We start from the raw sequence: 12,411 nt of genomic DNA on the forward strand, positions 1-12,411 counted from the left end.
CCCAGCACCGCATCCTAGCGATCGCGGCTTAGCCTGAGGAGACGGCATGAACACTTAAAACACCCAGGTTCCACACGGAGCCGACGAGGTTCCCCTAGACGCGTTGCCATACAGCTAGAGTTCCTAAGTTTGCATACGTGATGCAGTGTCCAGCTTCGAGCGACCAATAGAGAGAACGGCCACGCTTCTGAGCTAGTCACCCCTCGCAACCCAAAGCGGAGACTAAGGCTGACTTCTTGCTAAGCGACAGCGGCGGCGGCCAATGGCTTTCGGGCTGCGCAGACGGGGCAGGTGGACTCCGGAGCAGCCAATGGGGAGAGGCTTCTCCACAGGGCCCAGGCCCTTCGTCCAATCGCGGTGAGAAGACTATGAGGGGCCAGTTCCGAGCGGGGTGTGGAGGGCCAACCCCGTACAGGGCAGGGTGGGGCTCATGGTTGAATGACGGGTCTACTAGCCAATGGCGAGTATGAAAGCGGGCAGCTCGGACTAGGAGCGCGGAGGGAGCTGAGGGAGAGGGGAGGCCGAAGCGGAGAGAAGCAGGAAGTAGCGGCGGCCGCGGGGAGGGCGGCGGCGGCGGCAGCGGCGGTGGCGGCTGGAACGGGGGGAGGCCGTAGGGTCTCGGCCCGCACTAGGATCGGAACAAGTAAGCATGCTCGCGGCAAATACCCGCCCCTGGCTCCGCCCCCAGGGGGGGCGGGTAAATACCCCTGCCCCTCCCCCACTTGGTCAACTACCCCCTTCTCCGTGCCGCCGCCCCCCGGGGCGGCTGCTTGCCTGGCGGGGTCGCTGCCTTCTTCTTCGAGGACAAGCGCTGGGAACTCCAGTTTGCTGGAAGCACTGCCCCTAGCCCGGTAACGTGGGAGGGGGTTCCTGGACCCCTAAGTCCTGGCGCTTCTAGACTGAGAGGCAGTCGGAGTGCGGCCGGGGGACTCAAGGCTGCTGGATGTCGCGACCTAAAATGGTGTCCGTGCTGGGCGGTGGGGGCGGGGGAATTGGGCCCAGCCGGAGAGGAGCCTGCATCCCGACCGGGTGCTGGTCAGCGTCGGGGCCCGGGCAGGACTCAGGCTGGCGCCTCGAGCCTGGTGCGCGCCTCGCAATCCTCGGGTTTGGAGAGAGCTTGTGGGGTCGGAGCCGGGGCAAGCTGCGAGGCGCGCAGAGATGAAGGGGACCAGGTTCGAGTCGGGACTGACCTGGCTGCAGAGCTTAGAATCACGGAGGGACCGCCCCCTCTTGTGTCTCCACTCCCCTCGCGCCACTCCCCACTGCCGGGGAGTCCTAGCCCCCGGTGTGCAGCGCCGCAGATCCTAAGGGCCTGGCCTAGCCGAGGCCCTGCTTTGAGTTCTTAACCGGTGAAAGTGAAAGAAGCACCACTCGCCTCAGTTTACCTTTTAGTTTTTTAATGTACTTCTCGTCCCCTACCCGAAACCCCGGACTTACTTTCCGCGCCAGTCCCTGGCAGATGGCAGGGACTTAAATGCCGCCCGCTGCCCAGCTTGGCCGCAGCCTAATCGCCCCTGGCCGTGCTCTGGCCCCTTCGTTTTGATCTGCGCTGTAGGCCTTGGGCAAAGGGCAATGCAGCCCCCACCCGACCGGTGTCTGTTCACCCTCTTCCTATTAAGCCCCTTCTTTTTGCTTTTGGAGAACAGAGAGAGGAGGAAAGTGGGTAGGGAGTAGGGAGATGGCAGCACCAGAGGCCTGGCGGCTGAGTGGAGGATCTTCATTGGCCTTAAGCCTCTGTGCTTGGCCCACTGTCTGCTCCAGGTGGCTATCGGATGACCTCCAAGTCACTTGCACGCCAGAGGGAGGTAGTTGGGAGAGGTAGGTTCGCAGGTGTTTTCTTAGTCCCCATTGGTTTGTACTCCACCGACCCACCCTGCTGGGAGCTTGAGTGGGAAGGTAGCCCAGGTCTCCCAACCTGGGAGAGCCGAATTGAAGAGTTACCTATCGATTCATCTGGGTTAAAACTAAGGGTTTTGTTCAAACCCAGAATGTGCAGAATTAAGTAGAGGGGTAATGTACAAGGAGGACTACCCTTTCTTCCTCTAGTTGGTACTCTTGCCCCCCACCCCCACCTTGGTCCGTGCAATGCCAGCCACCACCTGCTGGGACTATCTCTAGTTACAGTCTGAAGGCTGGAAAGAGGTGAGAGAATTGGCTCTGGGAAATGGCTTGCATCCTGGGCAGGGAATGTGTAAAGTGGGGCGAAATTGTCCCTTCTTTGTTGAGTCTTCCTAGATACAGAATTACTTATGGTTGAGAACAAATAGAGGATAGAGCTTGGGTCTCCTACAGTCTCTAAGCTGGCGTCCTTGTTGCTTTAGTGACACATAAATCTTGTGGGACCACCCCTCCCCCAGTTCTCCCTGGGCCAGGTTAAGGGGCTACTGTTACCCAAGAAGGTAGAATTTGAGTTAGAGGGTAGATGGTGAGGAGCTCAGAGCAGAAAGGACAGTGGGAAGGAGGAGCTCCCCCCAGTGTGATAGCTATGTTGGATCAGCTTGTACCCTAGAGTCTTAACCCTGAGAGAGCAAGGTAGAGGAGGGAGGAGGGAAGACACTCTGGGGAAGGTGTGCAAGCAGCAGGTGTTTGTGACAGGAGGACTTAGCTGGGCCCTTGTGACTATGCGTGCCCCCCCCCCCTTTTTCTGTGTCTTATTCTTTCTGCCTTGAATCTGTTTCTCCTTGATGACCATGCTAGGGCTCTGGGTGCCAGGAGGAGCTCCCGATCTTTCAGATACGGCTTTAGACGACCTCTGACTCAGCTCTGACCCTAGCCCTAGGCAGCCAGTACATATTTCTTCCCAGTGCAGCCAGCTCCTGCTTGATCTCACATGTCCTAATTTGGCCCAACTGCATTAATAAATTGTATTCTGGCTTTGACACTCACACATACGATTTTATGTTTGTAGGACTTTGATGAATGGGTTACTTGTCCACTCTTTGAGACAGCAAAAGTAAGGCAGTGTAACTTGCTTGAACAGCAGTGATAAAGCTAAAGGCAGAGTAATTTAAGTTTTAACCATAATCACTGCTCTGTGTGTAAATGGCCTTTCAGATCTCTGTGGACCCCAATTCATATTCCATGTATTCAGTAATACTGATCCCATGCTGACTCAAGGCCTGAAACCTAGAGCATTATGTCTGCCATCCTCCTTGATATTCCTGTGGATTAATTGGTTCTGTGCAGAGATGATCTCTGAGAACCTTCAACTTCTCTTCTTTTCTTTGTATTTCTAAGAATCTCTTTCTAGTTTTCTCTGGGCTTTGACTCTGGCAGTACCTAGTGTCTTCCCACTAACCTGGTTTTAGGGTTTGGCACACTGAATCCGTCAAGCAGTTCTCCAGGACTCATACATAATGGAGATGTACTGAGTCTGAGGGGTAAATATAGAGTATCGAGAAGTGAGGTTCAGGGTCTAGATATTGGGGATCCTGACCTTCCCTCACTTTTACTATTTTCATTAGGTCTGGGACCTGTCACTATGGGGGACATGAAAACCCCTGATTTTGATGACCTCCTTGCTGCTTTTGACATCCCTGACATTGATGCAAATGAAGCCATTCACTCTGGGCCAGAAGAAAATGAGGGACCAGGAGGCCAGGGGAAACCAGAATCCAGTGTAGGAGGTGATTCTAAAGACAGAGAAGCAGCGGCTGCCGCTGAGAATGACCCTGAGAGTGCAGCTGAGGCCTCTGATCATGGCCTCCCACAACCCCCGGATACTTCTACAGTCAGCGTCATTGTGAAGAACACAGTGTGTCCAGAGCAGTCTGAGACCCTGACTGGGAATTCAGAGGAAGAGACCAAGGCTGGGGATGTAACTAAGGAAGGACCTGTGGGGTCTTGTCTCATGCAAAATGGATTCGGGGGTCCTGAGCCATCCCTCTCAGAAACCCCCCATTCTTCTGCACCTGCCAGTGGGGATGCCTGGGAAGAAAAAGCTGGGGAAGGCAAGACATGCTTGGACCTTTTTGCTCATTTTGGGTCTGAACCAGGAGACCACACAGATCCCCTACCTCCTGAACCATCCCTACCTCGGGATGGTGACATGGCCCCACCTCCTTTCTCCACTACTTTTGAACTGGCCCCAGAAAATGGCTCAACCCTGCTGCCTCCTACTTCTCTCTTGCCTCAAGGGGCCTTGAAACAGGAAAGCTGCAGCCCTCACCATTCCCAGGGCCTAACCCAGAGAAACTCCGGCTCCAGCCCTGAGGCAGCAGGCGTCCCTGCCAGTGTCTCACCCCCACAGGTGGCTGGGGTGTCCTTTAAGCAGTCTCCAGGACACCAGAGCCCTCCTGCTTCTCCTGTAAAGGCACCCAGCTGTAAACCCCTGAAGGAAGAAGATGAGGGAACAGTGGACAAGTCTCCCCCAAGAAGTCCCCAGAGCCCCTCTAGTGGAGCTGAGGCTGCAGATGAGGACAGCAATGACTCCCCTGCCTCCTCCAGCTCTTCTAGGCCCCTCAAGGTGCGGATCAAGACCATTAAAACATCCTGCGGGAATATCACAAGAACTGTAACCCGGGTTCCCTCAGAACCTGATCCTCCTGCCCCTTTGGCTGAGGGGGCCTTCCTGGCTGAAGCTAGCTTCCTCAAACTGTCCCCTGTAACTCCAACCCCTGAGGGTCCTAAGGTGGTGAGTGTCCAGTTGGGTGATGGCACAAGGCTGAAAGGTACAGTGTTGCCTGTGGCTACCATCCAGAATGCTAGCACTGCTATGCTCATGGCAGCTAGTGTGGCCCGCAAAGCTGTGGTTCTACCAGGGGGGAATGCCACCAGCCCTAAGACTATGACTAAGAATGTGTTAGGTTTGGTGCCCCAAACTCTGCCCAAGGCTGAGGTGCGGACAGGGTTTACCCTTGGGGGGCAGAAGGTGAACGGTGCCTCTGTGGTGATGGTACAGCCTTCTAAGTCTGCTACCGGGCCAGGCACAGCCGGTGGCTCGGTGATCTCTCGAACCCAGTCCAGCCTGGTAGAGGCCTTCAACAAGATTCTCAACAGCAAGAATCTGCTGCCTGCTTATAGACCAAACCTGAGTCCACCAGCTGAGGCTGGTCTGGCCCTGCCTCCAACAGGCTACCGCTGCCTTGAGTGTGGAGATGCCTTCTCACTGGAGAAGAGCCTGGCACGGCACTATGATCGCAGAAGCATGCGTATAGAGGTCACCTGTAACCACTGTGCCCGTCGCCTGGTTTTCTTCAACAAGTGTAGCCTACTCCTGCATGCCCGTGAGCACAAAGACAAGGGGCTTGTCATGCAGTGCTCACATTTGGTCATGAGGCCTGTAGCCCTTGACCAGATGGTGGGGCAGCCAGACATCACACCCCTGCTGCCTGTGGCTGTCCCACCTGTTCCTGGACCTCTGGCCTTGCCTGTTTTGGGCAAGGGGGAGGGGGCTGTCACTTCCTCTACCATCACTACAGTTGCCACTGAAGCTCCTGTGCTGCCACTCCCAACAGAGCCCCCTGCCCCCCCTGCTGCCTCTGTTTACACGTGCTTTCGCTGTCTGGAGTGCAAGGAGCAGTGCCGCGACAAGGCTGGCATGGCAGCCCACTTCCAGCAGCTGGGCCCTCCTGCGCTTGGGTCTACCAGCAATGTGAGTTGGTTCTCGTTTCCCTTCTCTGGGGGAAGGGACAGCCAGATTCTATGGAGGTAAAAATCCAGGAAGGTTCTGGGAGCTTACTTAAACAAAGGGATGGGATACAGGGCACCCCGTCATCAGTTAACCTTTTTTAACCTCTTGATAGGTGTGTCCATCCTGCCCCATGATGCTCCCCAATCGCTGCAGCTTCAGTGCCCACCAGCGCACACATAAGAACCGACCCCCCCACGTCTGTCCTGAGTGTGGGGGCAACTTCCTACAAGCTAATTTTCAGACCCATCTTCGAGAGGCCTGTCTGCATTTCTCTCGCCGTGTAGGATACAGGTGCCTGACCCTCAGTTCCTCATTAGAACTTTAGGATCTGGTGGTTAGCAGCAACCTTATAAACTGGCTTCTCAAGGAGAGCCATCGTTTTTCCTACTGTGCTGACACACCCTATACCCTGCCACCAAGTCACGTAGTGTGGGTGCAGTGGCGAGCTGGGTCCCTGGTGGAATTCCAGCCCTGCTTCTCAGACCTCTCTTGGGGACTGAGCCTCCTTCCTTTTTCTGCCTTGCTCATGCTCCTTTGTTGATTTCCTTTTGAAATTCACCTTGTCTTCAGGAACAAGAGGGGTGCTGGAGATGCCCCTACCTTACTGTAGTACCCCCCACTTCTTCTCCAAGGTGCCCCAGCTGTGCAGTGGTGTTTGGGGGTGCGAACTCCATCAAGTCCCACATACAGGCATCACACTGCGAAGTTTTCCACAAGTGCCCCATCTGCCCCATGGCCTTCAAGTCTGCACCCAGCGCCCACGCCCACCTCTACTCCCAGCATCCAAGCTTCCTTACCCAACAAGCCAAGTGAGACCTGGGGAGGAGGGAGCATGGTGGCGAGGTGGGCTGGGAAGAGGTGGTGGGGTGGTGGACTGGAGGGTTGGGTGCAGAGAAGGGCTCTGCTATCCCTCATGTTTATACTGACTCTCTGCCCCCACAGGCTGATCTATAAGTGTGCCATGTGCGATACGGTCTTCACTCACAAACCCCTCCTCTCCTCACACTTTGACCAGCACTTACTGCCCCAGCGTGTCAGTGTGTTTAAGTGCCCATCTTGTCCTCTGCTTTTTGCCCAAAAAAGAACCATGCTGGAACATCTCAAGGTACAGGAGCAAAGGGCCCGGGCGTGGCTGCTGAGCTAGCGGTGCTGACTTGAACTCGGTCATAGAACCCTCTGGCAGTGGGGAGCAAGGGGGAAGTGAGGACTTTGGCAAAGGCAGGCTCTCCTCCACCTAGCCATCTTCCTTGTCTTCTAGAATACTCATCAGTCTGGACGTGTAGGGGAAGAGGCAGCTGGAAAAGGGGCTGGAGGCGCCCTTTTGACCCCCAAGACTGAGCCAGAGGAGCTGGCTGTGTCTCAGGCTGAGGCGGCCCCTGCTACTGAGGAATCTTCCTCCACTTCTGAGGAAGAGCTGCCCAGCTCTCCTGATCCTCCCCGCCCAGCTAAAAGAGCCCGAAGGGAACTGGGAAACAAAGGCATCAAAGGTGGGGGTGGGGGGCCTGGGGGCTGGACTTGTGGAATTTGTCACTCCTGGTGTCCTGAGCGGGATGAGTATGTGACTCACATGAAGAAGGAACACGGCAAGGTGAGCTGGGTTCACCTGGGAGAGGTGGGACTGGAGGGCAGGCAGCCTTGGGGTTGACCTGAGTGACCCAAAAATTCCACCCTTTGCTCTAGTCAGTGAAAAAGTTCCCTTGTCGCCTGTGTGAGCGTTCCTTCTGCTCTGCCCCAAGCCTGAGGCGCCATGTCAGGGTCAACCATGAGGGAATCAAGCGAGTTTATCCATGCAGGTAACCCTTACTCATTCCTCCCAGAGAATACCTGGCCGCCTGTCTCTTGCTTGAGGGATCTGAAGGTCGAGGCCACCCTCTGCTGTGGCAGCCTGCCTTCTCTTAAGAGCTATGGGTCTTGGCCTTTGCCTGTGCCTCTGGTGCCATCTTGCCCACTTTACCTCTGCTAGGTATTGTACAGAGGGAAAGCGCACCTTCAGCAGTCGCCTGATCCTGGAGAAGCATGTCCAGGTCCGGCATGGCTTGCCTCTTGGGACCCAGTCTTCTGGTCGAGGAGGCTCCCTGGTTCGAGGCTCTGGTGGTAGAGCCCAGGTAAGAAAAGGCCTTCCTTATGTCATGGGATTGAGAAACTAGTGTGACCTTGGTTGGTCTCAGGAAACCAGGGTGATGGTGAGGCCCGGTTTCTTCCACTTTTCTCTAGGGGCCAGGACGGAAACGCCGCCAGTCTTCTGACTCATGCAGTGAGGAACCTGACAGTACAACACCACCAGCCAAGTCCCTGAGGGGTGGCCCTGGGTCAGGAGGCCACGGTCCTCTGCGCTATAGAAGCAGTGGCTCAGCAGAACAGAGCCTTGTGGGCTTGAGGGTGGATGGTGGCACTCAGCAGTGCCTTGACTGTGGCTTGTGCTTTGCTTCCCCTGGCTCGTTGAGCCGCCACCGGTTCATTAGCCACAAGAAGAGACGGGCTGGGGGTAAAGCCAGTGTCCTGGGACTGGGAGATGGGGAAGAGGAGGCTCCTCCATTACGCTCTGACCCAGAGGGTGGAGACTCACCTTTGCCTGCTTCTGGAGGCCCTCTGACTTGTAAGGTCTGTGGCAAGAGCTGTGATAGCCCTCTGAACCTCAAGACCCATTTTCGCACGCATGGCATGGCATTCATCAGGGCCCGGCAGGGAGGCAGTGGGGACAACTAGGTCCCAGGCTTCAGATTGACCAGGCCTCTTCCCTGAGACTTGGGTTTCACTGCTGCTGTCACCTCCCTGGGCTGGGAGTTTTAATATTTACTTCTCTCTCCATCCCTGAGGGAAAGGCTTTTGAGGATTCTAGTGACTTGCACCCCCCTCCCTCTTGGGTTTGGCCCCTAGGTCCTACTTAAGTAAAGTAGGTCCTTCCTTTCTAAGTCCAACACTAATGCTTCTGCTGCAGACTCCCAGCAACTGTGTGGGAGGATGGGACCTTGGCAAGCCTGCTTGCTAGACAGGCACAGGGACAGACTGAAGGATGTACAGGGTCTAGCTTCTACCCCTCTACTAGAGTTCTTCAGGCACAGACCAGTATTTCTTCCTCTGGGCTGGGTTCTGCCCTAGTATCCCTTCCTCCAACACTCATTGGCACTAACACCCCCCACCCCAATCCCTGCAGTGCCTTCCATTTGTCTTTTCCCCCAGAAATTTAGGGGTGGGGGTGGGATTGGTGGGGATGAGTCCTGTCAAGTGGGGTCCAGGGAGAGGAGAGGACCAACTCTCAGGAATCCTTTATTCTTGTAGTAGTAATACTAACAGTGGAGAAACAGGAGGGAGAAAACCAGACCATTAAAACTGCTTGTGGTTTAATCCCCATTCAGGCTTTTCTTTTTATGTGAGTTGGATAATGTGCCCTGATAGGGAGGGGTGAGTCAGAACCGGGGAAGCTTTCTCAGGGAAGAGGCAGCACTGACAGACAGATGGAAAGAGCAGTCTTCCTTCATCTTGTGTGTTTGTGCCTTTTGTATGCTGGACTTAACCCCTTCCAAGCACTCTCACCCCCCAGAAGCAACAAGACGCAGATGGCTAACTAAGGACTTTATTTCAAACAAAAATTAAAAATTAAAAAAAAAAAAAATGAGAGCTATTTCCCTGGGTGTGAGGAAAGGATCAGGGTGAGAAATTTCCCCATGGCTAAGCCAATACCCTCAATATATTAGAGGGATCGTGTCAGTTCCCTTCCTTACCCCCATGATGGGGAACCTAAGCAAGTGCAGGACCCACCTGTCGGGAATGTGGGCTAGGGGTCAGCCCCCAGATGGGGACAGAGTTGGGCAGCAGCATGGCCAAACATAGGATTAAGTCCTAAGTACCAAGAACCCACTCCTCCCATCTTGCTGGGACCCAGGGAAAATAAAAGATGGTTTTGTAGAAAACCTCTGAGATTCCCCGAGGGGAAGAAGGTTCCAGTCCTCCTCATGTTCATCACCTCTGTTCTCTGGAGGGCAGTGAGTCCTGGGATCTGTCAGGTGGTAATACTGACACAGCAAGAGGTGGGGAAGCCCCAGCAAGTCTGGACCCCATGGTTGGCTCTCCTACCCTTTGGCCAGCTCTCATGGTTACCACATGATCCTTTGTGTTTTTTGCCTTCCGTTTCCCTTGGGTAGGTGGTTAGGTAGGTGGGATTTTGTGATTTAGGTTTTCTTAGGCAAGGGTCCTCCTAAGGAGGGTGCCTTCAATCCCACCACTTCTGGGCCTGAAAGTGGTGTCACATGATGCCATTGGTGAGGTACTGAAAGCCATCGTAGAGTTTGGTGGTGATGGACCTCATGCTGCCGTCCACCATCTGCTCCACCAGCAGCTGCAGCTGCTCCTCAGTCATGCTCATGTGGAACCTCTCTTTGAGGTTGCGAATGGTGCTGGAGCCATGGAAGCAAGGAAGCTGAGAACCTGGGGAGGATGGGGGGGGAGCAGTGGCAATTAAAGGTCATGGACAATTAGGAAGGCAGGCCAGTAGTTAGTAGCCACAGGGAAAAGAGCTAGAGGTATCAAGAGTACTCCTTCCCTCCCCACCACCCAGATCCTTGATGGTGTAGAGCAATTCTGCTTGTGCAGAGAAAACCAATCAGGAAGTCTTGTTTTCAGCCCATCCTCATCCCATACTCCTTAGTTCCTCTGAAAGTGGGAGTATGTGGGCAGGATAGGGAAAGGCAAGCCCACAACTTCCCCCAGTAAGCATTCGAGAGACGCCTTAGGGCCCAGAGGGAAGGAAGGCTGGGAGGAGCGTCTGGGAATGGGCCCTGCACTTATCTGGTTGCAGGCCTCTGCCTATGCTAGGTTTGACACTCACAGATGACCTGAGCCACCGTCACCACGGGGCCAGACAGAGATGCTCCTGAGCAACGTCGGCAACCTGTGGGGTAGGGGCAAGGATGGGGAGGAGGAGGCTGGCAGCTGAGGTAGAGTAAGCATCTGGAGTCTGGGGTGGGGGGAAGAAGAGGGGCCCAGAGGAACTGGAAGAGGAGGGAGTCCTGTGCAAAAAACTGAGGTACTGAGGAAGTGGCAAAGTGAAAGGAAAAAGGCAGGGAAGATCAGAGCAGGATAGGATAGGTGGTGGTCGGGGTCAGGGCAGTCAGGCTAAGTGTAATGGGAGAAAGGTGGGTAGAAGTAACAGAGAAGGGCGAAGGAGACTGAGGCATAGAGTTGACTGGGAGAATGGGACAACCAGGAGGCTGAAGGTGGGTCTGTTTTCTCATGAGGGTACCTAAGAGCTTTCTGCTATTCCTTTTCTCCTGCCCCTCCTCCAAAACCAGTTCTGCCAGGGTGAAAAATGTTCTAAGAGGGAAATGGAGACCCCCCCTGAGAAATGTTCCCCCACCTGAGTCTTGAGGTGGAGTCAACTTCCTAAAAGTTCTAAATTGCAGGCAACCCAACCTGAGGCCCCAGGCCAGGGCCCCCCAGAGCCGCACCTTGCTGCATGATCTCCACAATCTGTACCACCTTGTCCATGTGTTTGCGAGCAGCGATCAGCCCTTGCAGCATGAGCATCTTATAGTAGTTGAACATATCACCATTCAGGCCGCCCATAACCTGGAAGCAAGGAGAGGGTCTGCACAGAGGAATTCTAGTGGGTTCTTTTCCTGTGGGCCTCTCAAACTTCCTTTTCTTAAGGCAATCATGTTAAATTTCACTATCGCTTTCTTCACATTTTTTTCCCCTAAAAAAGCTCCCGGGAAATCCTGCCTCATCCTGACTTATTGGCATTTCTGTTCTGTTCCTAATTTCGGGGAGCCCATCAGCTCCTCTCAGAGGAAGAACACAGTGACCCTTGGAAGCACCTCTCTTTTTTTGACTTACATCCACAAATTCTGTGGTCAGCTTAAAGGCTGACGTCTCGAAGCCCAGGTTTCGGGGTGAGCTGGAGAGGATGAAGCCAAAGTCGATGTGGATGATGTGACCTTCTGCGTCCAGAAGGATGTTCCCATTGTGCCTGAGGAAGAGGCAACAGTAAGTTTGGCTTAGGTTGGATCTCAACCTGCAACACTGGCCTCACTATACTGGTCAGGGGAGGCCTCAGCCATGTTTCCTGTTGCTTACAAGTCTGGGTCAATTTCCTAGGACCTAAAACTAGTAACAAAAGGAAGTTAGAAAGCTACAAAGAAAGACTGGGGTATGAAATTCAGTTATTACCAGCTTAATAAAAATAGTTTTAAGATTATCCAAAGGCTGAGGGTGGTACAGTGCTTGCCTGTAATGCTTTTTCCTGCTTTGTTCCCTAACACAACATAGGCTGAGTGTGAACGATGGCACATGCCTGTAATTCTAGCACTTGGGAGGTCTAGTCTGGAGGAGCCTAAATTGAGGGTCATTCTCAAAGAGGCCACACTTGACACATGCTAATCTCTCCCAATTGTACTTCTAGTACCCAGACTTGATTCTGACTTAAGTAGTAAGCATGCAGGTAAGAAGAAAAGGTTTCTGAGGTTCCAGCAGCTCACAAGGTCCTCATTCACAATCAGTTTACCTGGTTGATTTTTTTGAGATAGGGTTTCACTATGCAGCCTCAGATGGTCTGATACTCACTACATCGTACCAAATTGGCCTCAAACTCAGTCATCTGCCTCTGCCTCCTGGGTGCTGGGATTCTTTCAATTCTTAATTAGTCCATGGCAGAACCAAAGTCCCATCAGGAGAGGGCAACAGTTTATGTATGTGGGTCCTTAAAGGTGCACTTGTGTGTGGATGCCAGAGTCCATGTAGGCATTGTTCCTAGTAACCTTTTTTTTTTTTTTTTTTTTTTTACT

General features: G+C 53.9%; 2 protein-coding genes across 10 annotated transcripts in view; one reads left to right on the plus strand and one right to left on the minus strand.

The window, feature by feature from the left end:
* The first annotated feature begins 246 nt into the window (after positions 1 to 246).
* Positions 247 to 9,229, plus strand: Znf687 (zinc finger protein 687). 4 transcript variants are annotated; one of them, XM_032897787.1, is made up of 9 exons: positions 247 to 357; positions 3,465 to 5,593; positions 5,745 to 5,923; positions 6,265 to 6,441; positions 6,575 to 6,737; positions 6,891 to 7,220; positions 7,313 to 7,425; positions 7,596 to 7,737; positions 7,847 to 8,983. In XM_032897787.1, the coding sequence occupies exons 2-9, from the start codon at positions 3,482 to 3,484 to the stop codon at positions 8,336 to 8,338; spliced, it is 3,708 nt and encodes a 1,235-aa protein (XP_032753678.1). In that variant the 5' UTR covers positions 247 to 357; positions 3,465 to 3,481; the 3' UTR covers positions 8,339 to 8,983. The 4 variants fall into 4 exon arrangements, with proteins under 4 accessions (XP_032753678.1, XP_032753675.1, XP_032753677.1 ...); XM_032897784.1 differs by lacking the exon at positions 247 to 357 and adding an exon at positions 532 to 643 and having other exon boundaries at positions 7,847 to 9,229; XM_032897786.1 differs by lacking the exon at positions 247 to 357 and adding an exon at positions 744 to 851.
* The window catches only part of Pi4kb (phosphatidylinositol 4-kinase beta), a 32,593-nt gene continuing 29,374 nt past the window's right edge, over positions 9,193 to 12,411 (minus strand). For all 6 annotated transcript variants that reach the window (XM_032897793.1, XM_032897794.1, XM_032897790.1 and 3 more), the window contains 3 exons: positions 11,465 to 11,597; positions 11,077 to 11,197; positions 9,193 to 10,057 (listed from right to left, as the gene is read on the minus strand). In XM_032897793.1, coding sequence (XP_032753684.1) covers positions 9,876 to 10,057; positions 11,077 to 11,197; positions 11,465 to 11,597 — 436 coding nt within the window. In that variant the 3' untranslated portion in view covers positions 9,193 to 9,875. The remainder of the gene's footprint in view (positions 10,058 to 11,076; positions 11,198 to 11,464; positions 11,598 to 12,411) is intronic.

This window comes from Rattus rattus, chromosome 3, assembly GCF_011064425.1.
Source record: "Rattus rattus isolate New Zealand chromosome 3, Rrattus_CSIRO_v1, whole genome shotgun sequence".
Classification (NCBI taxonomy): domain Eukaryota; kingdom Metazoa; phylum Chordata; class Mammalia; order Rodentia; family Muridae; genus Rattus; species Rattus rattus.

Excerpts from the sequence above, each read along its gene's own strand:
- Znf687 (XM_032897787.1), top strand. The coding sequence starts at position 3,482 with ATGGGGGACATGAAAACCCCTGATTTTGATGACCTCCTTGCTGCTTTT. Across the intron at positions 7,221-7,312 it reads TGAAGAAGGAACACGGCAAG|TCAGTGAAAAAGTTCCCTTG; the intron begins GTGAGCTGGGTT and ends CCTTTGCTCTAG. Across the intron at positions 7,426-7,595 it reads AAGCGAGTTTATCCATGCAG|GTATTGTACAGAGGGAAAGC; the intron begins GTAACCCTTACT and ends TACCTCTGCTAG.